The sequence below is a fragment of the Gymnogyps californianus genome, chromosome 1, assembly GCF_018139145.2.
Source record: "Gymnogyps californianus isolate 813 chromosome 1, ASM1813914v2, whole genome shotgun sequence".
Classification (NCBI taxonomy): domain Eukaryota; kingdom Metazoa; phylum Chordata; class Aves; order Accipitriformes; family Cathartidae; genus Gymnogyps; species Gymnogyps californianus.
Window position 1 is genome coordinate 105,409,248 of NC_059471.1, and position 15,488 is coordinate 105,424,735.

General features: G+C 41.5%; 1 protein-coding gene across 4 annotated transcripts in view; it reads left to right on the forward strand.

Annotated features, from left to right (window-relative positions):
* The window catches only part of APP (amyloid beta precursor protein), a 230,495-nt gene that overhangs the window by 68,995 nt on the left and 146,012 nt on the right, over nt 1-15,488 (forward strand). For all 4 annotated transcript variants that reach the window (XM_050915531.1, XM_050915532.1, XM_050915533.1 and 1 more), the window contains exon 3: nt 5,358-5,487. In XM_050915531.1, coding sequence (XP_050771488.1) covers nt 5,358-5,487 — 130 coding nt within the window. The remainder of the gene's footprint in view (nt 1-5,357; nt 5,488-15,488) is intronic.

Here is a 15,488-nt window from a genome sequence, read left to right on the forward strand (position 1 = left end):
TGCTAAAAGAAGCAATATTCTGAATGGTCAGAGTTACTCTAGAAGATGAGGGGCGTAATGAGTAATATCAAGAGGTGAAGTATTGTGCTTTTGAATCTAAATGTCTTTTAATATCAGAGATGACTATGTCTCTCATGATTATGCTCAAGTATTACTTCAAGATTGTACCAAGATGTACAGAGTTCGTTTGCTTCTGCTGAGCATGTATGACTGGGTGGAGAAACTTTATATAATCATATATCAAGAATTGATTTAAAAAAAAAAAAAGTATCTCAGAGACTTCAGTTGCTTTTAATGCTGGTATTTGAGCGCTGGCAGAGGTTACCCAGAGAGGCTGTGGAGTCTTCATCCTTGAGATATTCAAAAGCTGTCTGGACACACAGTCCTGGGCAGCCAGCTCTGGGTGGCCCTGCTTGAGCAGGGGAGTAGGGCCAGATGCCCTCCAGAGGTCCCTTCCAACCTCAACCCGTCTGTGATTCTGTATGGATCAGGGCAATCATCAAAGATGGCTAGCATCGTTCATAGGACATGCTTCCAAGCATCACTGCAGTGGCTGAATAGGAGTGTCCTTGTTAGGCAGGCATTTCCTGTTTTAACAGAGAAACCTCTGGTAGTGGGTAGGCTACTTGGAGAAGCACCCTTGGGGTCACAGTTGTTCAGTCTCAACACTCAGCAACTCATTCTTGTAAGCTGTTTGTGTGATAAATTAAGACGTTGGCAGATTTTAAATTTTTGAAGGTGGTTGTGAACTGCAGCCAGGCTTGGCCATACTAAATGGGCTATTCCTGGAGTCGAGCACTTCCTCTGTGCAGGATACGTGATCTCGTCATTGCTCTTTGACTCTTCTTGGAACCTCTTGTAATTTATCCAAGTCCTGCTGAACCGCTGCCCCCGCCGCTGGGCCTGGTATTCCAGTAAGGGGCTCGCCTCCCTGCGCGCCTGGGAGCCGTGCCTCCCTCTTGCCCGCAGCGTACCGTGGGGAGCTTGCGTTGGCCGGTGGCTGTCATCCGCTGCCCCAGCTGGCCCTTCCTGAAATGGTCTCCCCGTCCCATGTGAGCGGCCGGCATCTCCTGTGTGTGGGAGGCCTGGGGATGCACCCGCCTGTGCCGGCCGTGCCAAAAGGCCTCTTGGCTGGTCTTCCTTCTGCAGGCGGGAGGGGTGGCTGTGGTGATGGTGGCCCATCTGCTTCTTTGCTTAATGTTTTCCTCTGCTGTATCTTTTTGTTTTTTCTCAGATTTGTTTCAAAATAATCCCTAATCTCCTGTTAGGTAACATGTATTCGACTAGTTTGTTGTAACACTGTCACCATTATATCATCAACACTTTGTACGTAGACAGATCAAAATGCCCTTTCTTTTATTAAGCACATCTACATTTTAGTACTAAATCCATGCATCATCAGACTTCGTAGTGGTAAACATGAATGTAAACAAGATTACATCAAATTCTGAGTAGCCTGAGTGCAGAGGCTTTTTAGATTTCTGTTTCTGAAGTCGGTATATAAGGAAACTTGGTAATGAAAACAGAAGTAAATGAAGATCTAGCTGTAACTCTTGATTGCCAGTTAAAATTTTTATATTACGTTAACCTCTGTTTCTTCCACTGCTTCTTTTAAAATATATTAAAGGAATTACTCTGCAGCAAGTTATGATAATGTTGGAAGTTTGGATCTCCTGTAACTTTCTCGAGCTGCTCGCTCTGACTCTCTAGAAGGAGCAGTGGCTCATTAGGGACACTATAAATAAATACAAGGCTCATTTTTCTGTGCCACTAAGTAGGTCCCACTTCAATTCAGAGCAAATACCTTATGTAAGTCTAGTGAGGGGAACTTTTCCTCAGCGCATACACGTTGCTGGCGTTAACCTATTGATAATGAAATTCAAAGCCTGTTTTCTCTTGTGAAGGGTGGACAGAGCTTTGTGTGAGCTGTCAAAGGAAATTAGGAGTTTAGTAACTGATGTAGAAACAGAAGAAGAGGCTTCTTTGTATTTCTTTGTCCTTGTGTGCTTTTGACAAATAGTGTTAACTACTTAGAATTTGGTCCACTGTACTAACCAGAAGTTAAAATGTTGTTTTTGGGAAATAGCAAAAGTAAAAATAATATACTAAATTTTTTCCCCTCTAATCTTATTGTTTCAATAAGGTTCTACTGTAATAGTTCACTCTTACTCATTAGAAATTCACCTCAGGAAAGCAACTTTGTGTGTCTTTGTTCTTATGGATCAGAGTCCTATTTTCTATCATTTTAAAGCTATGTACATGTTCCTGTGGATGCATAAATTGCTTTGAGTTTGTTTAATTTCCTTTTTTAACATTCTGGTCCAAGCGTTGTGAAATTTTTTTTAGTTGTCTTCATTTAAGACATTTACTTCATCTGTACGTGACAAGTGACACTTAACCCTGAGGAATGTTAAAATGTCCCTGATGAGACCGTGTCGGTGACACTGTGATATACCAAGCGCATGGTTTGTGATGGCATCCAGTATTACGTAACCGTGCTGTTTCAGTTCAGAGTTCGGTATTTGAAGCACTGATGGAGCAGAGGGAGCAGCAAGTTCCTCTGGAGCCGCTTTCTGCGAGTAGTGTAAAAATGGTGGTATATTTGTAATGTGGACGATGACCATCAGCCCTGGTCACCTGCTGACAAAAAGAACAAAGCAAAGCTACAATATTCTGAGTGCAGGAAACTTTCACTCTTAAGTTTTCAGTTCTACTCTGTGGGCTTTCGTGAAGTGAACTGTATCTCGTGCCCTGGGTTAACATAGAAGGTTGCATCCGAAGCCTCTGCACACGCTTTAACCATCCGTTGTAGTGAGCTGAGAGTGCTCTCCGAGCTGAGAGTGCTCTCCAAGCTGGCAAAAACATACCAGATGGCTTCTGTGAAGTGCTTATGCAAAGCAAGAGGTATCTGATTAAAAAAATGCTGTTTTGTAATAGAAGGCAAGGTTGATGTTCAGTCTCTTTAGCATAAAGAGCATTGTTTAATGCTCTTAATGAAAGTAAGAAGTTCTTCCCAAGTATTTCCAATCATGTTTTGATTACTTTCTGTTGTTCCCATGCCTGTAGACTGGGCCACATTCATTCAAAGACTACTGATCTCAAATCTGAACAGGCTGTACTGTTGTTTATTAGCGTCTTTTAAAATTGGAAACTTTTACTCGAGCTGCATTTAAATAGCCTGCTTGCTTCATTTTTGCCACAGTTACATTTTAAACCTTCGGTCAGGGAAGTGCCAAGAGGCACGGGCCCACTGGGATGCTGTGAGCTTGGGGGAGATAAATGATTGAGACGAATCCTTTTTCCTCAGGGCAGGGCTGTTGAGGTTCTTGCAGTGGTTTTCCAAGCATCGGTTTGGGACTCCCAGAATTCACCCAATCTCGAACCAGCTTTCTTTAGTTGGGATTATGTTCCTTTTCTGCAGGGTGTTTTTGGACCATCTCCAACTACTTATTTTTCCTCTGGCTTGTTCCTATTTCTGTTTTTCTTTTCCACTGGTAGGTATGAGTAGGCTGTAGTTTTCAGTCCACCTAAATCCTCAGATCTGACATACTCGGAAATTGCTAAGGATTGCTTGAGGAAAGGCAAAGGAAAACTAGTACCTTCTGAGTTTGATATTAGGGCTGATAGATTGCCAATTTGAAAAATCAAAAGCGAGAGCCATAGGCTGTGTTAGCAACTACTGTGGTGCAGTGAGAGTTGGGAGTGCGGAGTGAAGCGGCAGGGGCTGAACATCCACGCTGGGCGCGCTTTGCAGGCTTTGCTGTGGTTAGCTCTAGCCTGGTGGCGTGGACTACCCACCCATTAGGTGTGCTCCAGGAGCATGTATTCCTGTTAAGTTTTATCCGTAAGGAATACGGTTTGCATGCTCTGAAATCCTTTCACAGCGTGAACCGCAGTGTAGTGTGAGGCAATGTGCTCCCAATGAACCGAAACGTGCGTGTAGAAGGTGACTGGGAGGTAGGTCTGCACAAAAGGTCAGCAGCTAAGACCCGTCCTTGGCGAAAGAGGCCAGATAAGCCATTACTGACAGTAAAATTAAAAAAGGGGAGTGAGATAAAGGGACTGAGGGAGATAAAAAGCCAAATATGTGGCTTGATCGAAGTTGTGGCTTGCCAATAAATTAGTCATCCAGTTTGCTGCTGGCATGGTTGTGGGTGTAGAAGTGTATTGCAGTATTAAGAGCAGATAAGGTTTTGATCTCAGTAATTTAGGAAAGTCGGAAGTAGGTTTATATTGGTGATGTAAGCCTAAATATGAATAACTGATTCAACAGACTTAATACTGTGCAGACTGCAGTGGGAAAGAATTACGGTGTTTGTTAAAATGATTGAGATAAACATAAAGGCATGCTATTAATTTTAGATGTGTGGAGATTAGGCCCAATATATGGAGTTTTGCAAGGAGAGTGATAGCCTAGACATGGAGGAGAGGGTTAGTCAGCCATGAAGCACCTGTTTAGCTGATCTTTAGCTTAAGCAAGTGTAACTGGCCAAGTTATATTTTGACAGCCAGCTGTTACCACGATTGTATTCTGAGCTGGTGGCCACATGTTTTTACTGATGAACAAACACACCAGCTTTCCAGGTAAGTGCACATACTCATACCATGAAGTAAGTACATTAGACAGCAGAAGAGGGAGAAGATAGGAAAATGAGTATTTGTTGTGGTTTAACCGCAGCTGGCAACTAAGCACCACACAGCTGCTCACTCACTCCCCACCCCCGGTGGGATGGGGGAGAGAATTGAAAGAGTAAAAGTGAGAAAACTCATGGGTTGAGGTAAAGACAGTTTAATAGGTAAAGCAAAAGCTGCTCATGCAAGCACAGCAAAGCAAGGAATTCATTCACCACTTCCCATCGGCAGATAGGTGTTCAGCCACCTCCAGGAAAGCAGGGCTCCATCACGTGTAATGGTTACTTGGGAAGACCAACACCATCACTCCAAATGTCCTCCCACTTCCTTCTTCTTCCTCCAGCTTTATATGCTGAGCATGACATCATATGGTATGGAATATCCCTTTGGTCTGTTGGGGTCAGCTCTTCTGGCTGTGTCCCCTCCCAACTCCTTGTGCACCCCCAGCCTACTTGCTGGTGGGGTGGTGTGAGAAACAGAAAAGGCCTTGACTCTGTGTAAGCACTGCTCAGCAATAACAAAAACATCCCTGTGTTATCAACACTGTTTTCAGCACAAATCCAAAACATAGCCCCATACTAGCTACTGAGAAAACTAACTCTATCCCAGCCAAAACCAGCACAGTATTGTATTGTGATATCCACGTTAACCACGTGTAACAGTATTGCATGACCCAGAGCGCATACCTGTGATAACGTTTGTCTCTTTTATACTTTTAACGCTAGGTATACCCTGAATTACAAATCACCAATGTTGTTGAAGCCAACCAGCCAGTTACAATCCAGAACTGGTGCAAGAGGGGATGGAAGCAGTGCAACGGTCACCCGCATATTGTGGTTCCCTACAGGTGTTTGGGTGAGTGACTGAGTTTCAGTCTGTTTTTTCCTGCTCTTTGGTTTTTCAGGCTCTTCAGGAAAAAGATAGAGAGTCTACATAAGTATCTTTTATGTCTCTGTATTATCATCTTCTCTGAGGTGGGTTTTGTCCAATTGTTCAGTCCTTTGGAACTGCATTAACTAGAGAGAAAATAGTCCTGCTCTTCCTGATACTATTTTTATGAGTGACTGCAAACCAGGCTTCTGCTTACTCCGCCGATTTTTGTCATTATCTGTCCTCTCTTCTGTTTTCCTTCCATATAGACATGCATGTGTGCGCCCAGTTGACAGGGTTTTTTGCTTATAAACTATCCATCTTTTCCCTAAAAAAATACTTTTTTTCCACCCATTTTTTTTTTAATATCTAGTACTTGGTCTCTTACTGTGAAAGACAATGGGAATCTGTTTTTCTTGAAAGCAAGCAAAAGCTATATTATAAATTCCCCTGTTTCTTTCTGTAACTTTATTTTTGTAGTAGTTGCTTGCTGTTCTCTCCTGTGTCCTTGGTACTTTGAATTGATTCACCAATTTAAAAGGGAGGTTCAGTCCTTCATTTTTTTGTTAACCTTTACTTCTGTCAGCATTCAGAAAACAGAATCATATTAATTTGTTGTTTTCATTAACATTCTAGGGACAACATTTTCTTGAGATTATTCCACGAGCTATTTAAATATGTTGCTTTACCACTGCAATTTGAATTGTGATAAATTGGTTGCCTAGTTTCATGTTTAAATGCTGGAGTTCAGAGTTGGAACTTGCTTTTCTACTAAGCCAGGGCAGCTAAAATGTGTGGAAAGCAACTCAGGCCAGTTATTCCATGAAATAAATAATGAAAGAAATCCAGAAAATATGCAATCTTTGTAGAATTTTTGTTCATTTGTGTAGAATAGGTAAAACACATGGCACGCTCTGCCTGATGCCCAGGTAGTGAGTCTACCAACTTAAAAAAGGTAAGACTACAGAGTAACTAACAAGCATGCTACCACTATGGCCAAAGGTGCCAAAACAGCAGATGTGCAAAATCTGTGCTGAGAAGTATCAGGCAAATTTTATTGTTCAGTAAAGTTTCTAAATCTGATGTTTGTTTGTATGGATACGAAATAAGTGTTTCTAGACCTGCAGTGTATTGTTGATGCTACTGTAGGTAAGAATGACTAGTTTATTCTGAGCAAAAGTGTTCAAGGAGAACGCAAATGCAAGACTTTTGGTGGGGGGAAGGACCTGCCTCTAGTAATATGAATCCTGACTATGGGAAGGAACCTGCTGGGTTTTTTTGTGTTTTCCAGACTTCTATGTGAGTTGAGTTGGTCACTTCCACCAGAAGTTTTAATGCTAAAAGGGGCATGCTCTTCTGCCCATTTGTTGCTGTGTTTTCTTCAGTTTTCCATAGGGAAGATGAAAACATCAGCTTGTAGTGTTGATATACTTGTAGAGCCAGATAAGCAATTTGTTAGAGGTGGGGCAGAACTGCAGTCTCACCTAGCTTCATCATGATACATTTGATCAGATTCCATGCAAGTGTAGTTGCAATAATTAGAGATGCAGCAGCAGAAGATCAGACTAGTAGAACTATAAAAACTAATTTTTATTATTTATTGTATTGTCATCATAAGCCAAGCTCTGAATTATGAGCAGGGAACTATTACGCTCAGGACTCTCTATACTTACGTAGATTTGGTCAGTGCCCTGCAGAACTTACAACCTAATTTAAGATAAAAGACAATGTCATCACAAGAGCAAATGAATATAAATTGGCCATGAATAAATTTAATCTGGAAATTATAAGGAAGTTTCTGCAAGAGTGAGGAGCTCCAGCAGTCTTTTGGTAAAAGGAATAAGAAGTCTAGTAATTTAGAAGGGAGTTCATAAATTTATGAACAGGACTATAGGCAGTTCCCTGCAGGAGTGAGGAACTGGACTTGGACTTTTAAGGTGTCTTTCCTGAGTTGCAGTTTTGAATGAAAAATTATTGGGAGTTGAATGTCTGCTGCCTTAAGTAGCAAGGTAGGCTTTGCTTGCTGGAGGCAAAAATTTTAAAGACATTTAAGCACCTCATGCTCATTAATGCTTTGCCCTTAGCTCCTATTTTCTATTTTAACATCCCCCCATATGCTATTTTTTGTCTGATTTCCTTGTAATTGAGGCTTATGCAGTTGTGTCTGCCTCTGTTTGAGTTTGTCATCCTTCTATGCTTCCATTCATCTTTTGACCCTGACTAGAATAAAACTAATAGAAACAAAAGCCTTAGATACTGATGTTCCCAAGAGTTTACTGGGGGAAGAGCAGCCACATACTTACTTCCACTGGAGGAAAAATGGTGAATGTGGCCATTATCTGTCATTTCTCCGTCAACCAGCCCTCTGCTTGTTGTGTATGGTTAAAGTTGGACTTTCTTGTATGCGGTGAAAGTGCATTAGAGGAGGAGGCTGGAAGGAGTCATTTTCCCACATGTGAAGCTGGGAGTACAGCCCATCATGGGAAGTTGGGCTTGCTTAGTACGCAGCAGTGGGGCGTTCATCTGTTTCTAGCAGCTCACGTTGTCCTCTCCTGTTGGCTCACTGCTGTCATAGTCATGAAGCTGATCGTGAGATGAACAGATCCTCTGAAAAGGGCAGAAGTCTTGAAGGGAAAAAAAAGCATTGTTTGGGGTTTTTACTGAAGACTGTTCATTTACTTTTCCTGTTGAACAGTTACCCTTTTAATTTATTACTTTGATTTTTCTGTAGTCTAAAAGCTGTAGTCAAATACCTTGAATACTCTTGCTGCCTTGTACGTCAAGGGAGTAGACTGGAGGCAGGGAGTTGATTGAATTCAGTCTGTCAGTGTGTCATGGCTTTGATGACAGATTATCTTTTTTAATAATTTTATGCGATATCAAGTTGGGTTTTTTATTTTGGTAACTAATCTTGTAGCTTGCACAAACAGCTCGGTATGAGGATACTGATTTTATTAATTATCACCATAAGCAGTACTATGTCTGTCTTGGAATACTTCTTCCTAAATCTTATTTGTTACAGAGTTAAGGAGACCTGAGAGCTTTTTTCTTTTCTTTTTCTCCTGCTAATACTTCTTCAGTGTTAAAAGATAAATTTTTTAAAAGTTGAATCCTGCCTGTCAGCTCTGCATGTGCCTCAGCTATCCTTGGTGTGGTAGCTGCTAGTGGGCAATTTCAGAAGTTGGGCACTGGCAGTGCCCATTCCTCAGTAATTTTAGTGCAAGTAGACCCTTGATGTAGACCACTGTTAAATCCATTGACTCTAGTAAGAATTAAGATGACAAAAGGAAGTTTGGCAGTAGGGAGCTGATTCCAGTCTTAGAAATTTTACTCTTCTGTGAGAATCGCTTTCAGTATCTTGAGTCAGCTTATAGTTTCTTCCATCTTGATATTTGTTTTCCACAGAGGTGAGACACAGTGAGTGACAGAAATGTGTCTGCTTTCAGGCCAGAGCATCTTCACAGTCCATTTGCATCCCAGTCTTCAGCTGAGGCTGTCTGAGACATGTAGAGAGCATATCACTACAGCACTTGGCTGCTCCATGAGTTTTTTCTCTTTGAGACTCATGCATGATGGTAGTTACTGCAGCTATTTGTAGCAGTATACTTTAATAATATTGATCAGATTTATTAGATTACACAGCTTCATATTTTCTTTTCTTAAGTGGATGCAACTAAAGCATAAAAGCAATAATTTAAATAAGGCAAAACGAAAGCCCCTTATTTGAGTCAGCCATGTCTCTTTGCAGTGACCACATAAATATGCCCCCTAAAAATGTTCTAATTGAACCCAAAGAAGAAAAGCATTACTGCTTTAATTTAATTTTAAGATATGATTTTGTGCCTGTGTGCAGGGCTTTGTAATGTTCTTAAAACTGCAAGCTTTGAGAAAATGTTCTCCTGCAATAAATCTGATTTACTGATGTATTCATTGCATGCTTCCAGGCACACAGGGGATTACTGTATAGTTTCAGTTCGTTGAAGAGGGGAAACTTCTTGTGAAAAGAAAATTGTTGAGAAAAATTTAGTTACCTTTCTGAACACGCTGAAGGCATTTGCCTTAAAACTATCTTCATCTTCCTGCTTTTAGAAAATGACATCTTCCAGTGTGTGCTGCTTATGGCTCGACGCTCTGTTAGCCAACTCATGACAGAAATAGGAATCTAGGTGGATATTTAGGTCTCTCGAATGATAGTGCCAGACTGCTGTCTTGAAGGGGGGAAAAAAAAAATCTAGGATTTGAGGGTTGGGGCTTTTTTTTTTTTTTTAGTAATACAAAGATTAAAGGGTTAAATTATGCTATTTGAGTGAGGAGTGTGCTGCTTGACATAGAGCCACAAACGTGTTTTGGTGCTCAGGCAAAGGATGATGAGCCATGAGATGTGCTGGCCGAAGAGTGAAGATCTGCAGCTCTTCCTTGGCATGGTGTTGGGTGTGCGTGCTGGCATCCTCATACCTGCAGCATGCAAAAAGCAGGTGCTTTTAAGACTGAGCCCTCCAAAATGGTGACAGTAAGCTTGCTGTGGGGCACGGCTGCAGGGTTTCATCAGGCAGTGCCAAGAAGCCCGTGATTTCCATTTCGTTTTATGGAAACTGTCCTTGAAAAATATCCTGGCCGCAAACCTGGCCTTGTTAACGTTAGAGGGAGATCTGCCACCGGCTGCAGCAGGAGGGCAGGATTTCTGCCTGTGTTAGGGCAGTGTGGGCAGTAAGCAGTTCTGGTTTGCTCTCTCCTCTCTTCACTTCTTGCCTGAGGAAAAGCAGCTGGCGAATTTGTGCAGTGTGGGCTGTGAAATGAGGTAATTCACTCTGTGTTCCCAGCTGGCAGCGGGAGCAGGCATCCTTGTCCCAGTACCGTGATTCTTTGAATACCTTGGATAAATGTATGGCTATACTTTTCTGAATAGATGACATTTCATTTACTGTTGGTGAAATACACCCCAGCCTAGCTGCTCGTTGTGCACCGTAGCCCTGGAGACAGAGGAGAAGCTGAATTATGCAGATGTTTGTGGATTGATATGTGGGCACGGCAGACAAACAACTGCAAGGTGGGGTAAAGGGGAATTACCAGGGCATTGATTAACTGCGCTGTGTAAAGTGCTTGCCTGCATACTCACATGTGACTCTGTTCCATTATCCTGTTAATGTATGCTGCTAAGCACAGTATTCAGACAGTGTTTGAAGGATTCAGATGTATTGGAATATCATTATGTATGTAGCCTCTGTCAATCAAAACATGATTACTTGCAATCGTTTGTTCATAAACAAGTGGTTTAGGTTATATGACAAGTATATTTTTCTGTTTCGTTACGTAGTGAAAAGCTGGCTTCTGTTTCTGGTTTTAACAAAAACATCTTTGAAAATATTTATTAACTTGTCATGCTTTATTACTCTAACAGCTTGTAAAGTTAACCACTTGTTGATGTCAGAAGAAAAGGCGTACTCAAGTTTTGATACGCATGCCTAGCCAATTAGACCAAAGAAAACACCAAGGTTGTGCCTGGAATTAATCATTTGAATAGATATATGTAATTGACAGTTCTTTTGGTTCATTTGGTAGTTTACTCGCAATTTTAACTGTGGGATTTTTTCACACAAGCATGTGAAATGCCTGTTTATTCCTGCTACATGGCAATACTTGCCCCCCCCCAGTCTAGTGCACCTGTTTCTGATTGCAATGGTAAAGCATCTCTTCTGGATACTTTGGAAGCACTTTCCACTGGCTTTTCCATGCACTGCCTAATCAACAGAATGACATTAAATAATTCTCAGAGTTTTCCTGTCCCTATGTCCTGGTTTCGGCTAGGACAGAGTTAATTTTCTTCCTAGTAGCTGGTATAGTGCTGTGTTTTGGATTTAGTAGGAAAATAATGTTGATAACACACTGATGTTTTCAGTTGTTGCTAAGTAGTGTTTATACTAAGTCAAGGATTTCTCAGCTTCTCGTGCCCAGCCAGCAAGAAGGCTGGAGGGGCACAAGAAGCTGGGAGGGGACACCATCAGGACAGCTGACCCAAACTGGCCAAAGAGCTATTCCATACCATATGACATCATGCCCAGTATATAAACTGGGGGGAGTTAACTGGGAGGGGGGATCGCTGCTCGGGAACTAACTGGGCATCGGTCAATGAGTGGTGAGCAATTGCATTGTGCACCACTTGCTTTGTATAGTTTAATTCTTTTAGTATTGCTATTGTCATATTATTATTATTATCATTATCATTGTTTTTCATTCCTTTCTGTCCTATTAAACTGTCTTTATCTCAACTCACGAGTTTTTTTTTCCTGATTCTCTCCCCCATCCCAGGGGTGGGGGGGCAGTGAGCGAGCGGCTGCGTGGTGCTTAGTTGCCGGCTGGGGTTAAACCACGACACCCTACTAGTTTAGCTATCCACCTCCAGCTTGCCTCAGTCTCCGCTCAGCCGTGTGAGTGATGCAGACAAGCCTCACACCACACTCTTTTCCTAAAATAAAAAAATACGCTTAGTTTCAGCCTACACAACTACATCATGTCTAGTTTTTCTGACAGCACTAGCTGACAGGAAGGAGAGGATCTCCAAAAATACTGACAATCTGAATTGCTTAGTGGGGAGACCACGGGTAGAGAAATCCTAGGTGCAATGAAAGGCGCAACTATTTGTTGGGAGAAATATTTCATCTCTCTTCTTTTCTCCCTCACAGACAATATTCCTGCCTACTAGTGGTATTTTTGGTATAGTGCTGGCGAGCGGATGAGAAAGCCCTGCCTGCACGGGCTAGGCACATTTTTTTGTGAAACTGCAAGCACTGCAGGGATAATGAGGTGTCCTAACACGCTGGCTTCCTTCCACTGCAGCAAAGCCTTGGCAGGTGCTCCCAAGCCAGGTCCCTGCCCAGGTCCAAAACCGTGCTTGGCTGCATACCGGCAGCTCTTCGGCGTTGTGCTGGCAGTCAGAGTTTTCTCCTGTTTCTGCATCTTCGTGGCTGAGCTAATTGTGGCAAGCTTTTAGAGCCTCAGTTCTTAAAGTGTGTTCTTAAATTTGCTTCTGTGCAGCGGTGTAATTAAGAGCGTGCCCTGACATGCTTCATTGAATAGAAATGGTTTTCTGTTATACCTGAACTCTAATTGGCCCGAATTTTATGGTCAGCTTCCGTAGTAGAGAAGAAAGTGGCTGTTAAGCATCAATTGGGTTACTGATTGTTTCTACAAACAATAATGAGTTTACCTTTTTATTATCATTCTAAGCAGCTGTATTGCCTCATGGTTTATAACTGTGTCTTTCCAAGTATTTTCTTTGCAGAGCAGGACTGTATAAACTGTTAAAGTGTCCTTTGGCATGTTTCAGGGGACAAAATACAATCAGCTGGAGGAAGAGGTGGACAGTGGGCAGAGAAATCCTGAATGAGATGGCCCACCGGTAGTGCGAAAACTTCCTCAGGCAGTCACAGATCTGTTTCTGGAGGCTTCCACCTCCTCGCTTGAGCCAGACATTGGTTCAGCTGTTGGTTTAGCCCAATCCTAGCTGAAGGCATGGAAACCTTGAAGTGAAGAGATAAAGCAAAATTAGCATTCTGGTGGTGACCAGAATGTGCCTTTATGTACGGCTAAGAGTAAATATAAAACATGTTATTTTTGTATAATAAGCCCAGAAGAAGAAATAAATCTGAACTTGTGTATTTCTGTGCATTTTTAGGGTGTACATATGTTTTACTTGTTTGGTGACTGCAGTAAGGTTTTAATAAGACAAGGATTTGTGGAACACGTCACAACACAAAAACTTTTTAAGAGCTTGAACATAACAGCTCTGCAGATCTACTCCTAAAGCAGTAAAAGAATTCTTTATAGGTAAACATTGAAAATGAGGGGTTTATTTGTCTCTTTACAACGGACAAAGGAAACCAGAACAGGTGGTGTCTACACTTCAGGAACAGCTCACAGGAAGTGGTCACTGATATGTGAAAGTCGTCTTCATAGCTATCTATTAAAGACAGCATTACAAATTGTAGTAAAATACTGTTTTTTTGGGTTTTTGTTGTTTTTTTTTTTTTTATGTTTAGGAGCTTGAAAGGATAAGTCATTTTTCTGCTTGAATGACCAATGTTAGCTGGACTAAGTTTTCTGTCTCTTGTAACTCTGTCCAGGCTGAGTGTGTCAGGGATTAAAAGTAGCATATTCCTGCTTTTTCTGCGGTGCTTTCTATAAAATGAGTTAACCACAAAAAGTCGTGCTGAAAGAGTATTAGTAAGGTTAAAAAGAGCTCAGAAATTAGGAAAGGGAGAAGCTAAGGTAGCCTCCTGACCATAGTTTGACCCTTCCTGTGCAAGAGGTACCAGGGAGGCTGCAATTGCAGGGCGGCCCCATCTGCCTGCCCTGTCCCGCTGTGCATGCCTGAATGAGCCATTCGGTGTTTTCTTTTCACCTCCAGGCTCGACCTTTCCCACAGCCTTAGTTGCTGCTCGCCACTCAAATCCTGCCTGAAGACAAAACTGATTTTCCTCTCAGAAGTTTCTCTTAACCTTACTCAAGCACTTTGGAGACACAGGTCTAATTTCATAAAGGTCATGACGGTGAGGAGTGTCATCCCTAGGTTGTAGTTGGAAGGCTGGAGAAAGGCTGGGGAGAAGCTTCAAAACCAAAAGTATCTGTTAATAGTTGGGCTCCAAATTGTAAAGTGCTTGAAACAGCATTTATGTGTATGTGTGCGTATGTATACATGCACACAAGAATTCTTTATGAAGCATATATGTATATTTGGTTTTGATAGATGTGTGCATTCACACACACACAACCTGTTGAGTAATGCATGAAGCCACTGCATAAGTTTCATAGCTTGTTCATTATATGCATCCAGCTTTTGGAACAGATAAACCAGGAATGTTTCATCTGAGCATCTTTGTAGTGCCACAGAGCTGATTCATCCTTTTTTTTTTTTTTTTGGTGTTTCCTTCAACATACAGTACTTAATTTTGCAATGGGAGAATTCTGCTAATTAAATTGTGTTGTTTGCTTAGCCTTTTAGGAAGGAAAGACGGGGAGAGGGAGAGAAAGGAAGTATACATCTTACCACATGTCATTAAATTGATTTGCATATGAAGCATCTTCCCACAGATTTCTGTCACCTAACTGAAAGCAGTGGTAAGATCTCATGCTAAATGCATTCTGGTCTCAGAGGAGGATTGAATGTTGCCAACAGCTTTGATGCAGTTGTTAACTGCAAAGGAAGAGTCAGTGATGGGAATCTATATTTCTAAAAGGTGCTAGGAAAGATCCTGAAAATGCATTTCAGTAAGCATGGGGGGGTGTGGTGTGTGCTTTTTTGAAGTGCTGAACACCTAGGAATATTGGACTTGTCAGTATGATATTGAGCATGGGGCTTTTTCAGTTTTTTTTAAAGGAGTAGGTAGGCAAATGGAAGTGTGTCTGCTTTGATTTTTCAAAAGAAATTTAACAAGGTCCATTACCAGAAGCTATTAAAGAAATTAATCTACCATGGAATAGAAGAGAAAACTCTTATGTGGCTAAATAAGAAGAAAGATTTAAAAAGGCAGGAATTAATGGTCCATCCTCAAGGTGGAGAAGGGTCACCAGTAGAATCTCAAGGGATCAGTTCTTGTGCCTGTGACATTCAAAATATTTGTGATTTGGAAAAGAGGGTAAATCGTGAGGTGACCCATTTGATGATGACACTGTTATTCAAGGTAGAATTAATAAAGGCAAACTATGAAGAATTTCAGATGGGTCTTTGATATTGATGGACTGGAGGTAAAATGGCAGGCGAAAATTGATGTAGTAAAAGCAGTGTACATGGGAGAAGCACAAAATAAATTAATCTTATCTTAGTGTATATGGTGATACTGTGAGTAGCCTCTAACTTCTCAGGACTGAGACCTTGAGTATTAATAGCTCTGTGAAAACATAGGTTCATTAGTGCCAAAAAAAGCAGTGTTAGGGATTATTAGGAAAGGAATGGGGAATGAGACATAGGACATAACTGTACCACTGTGTCA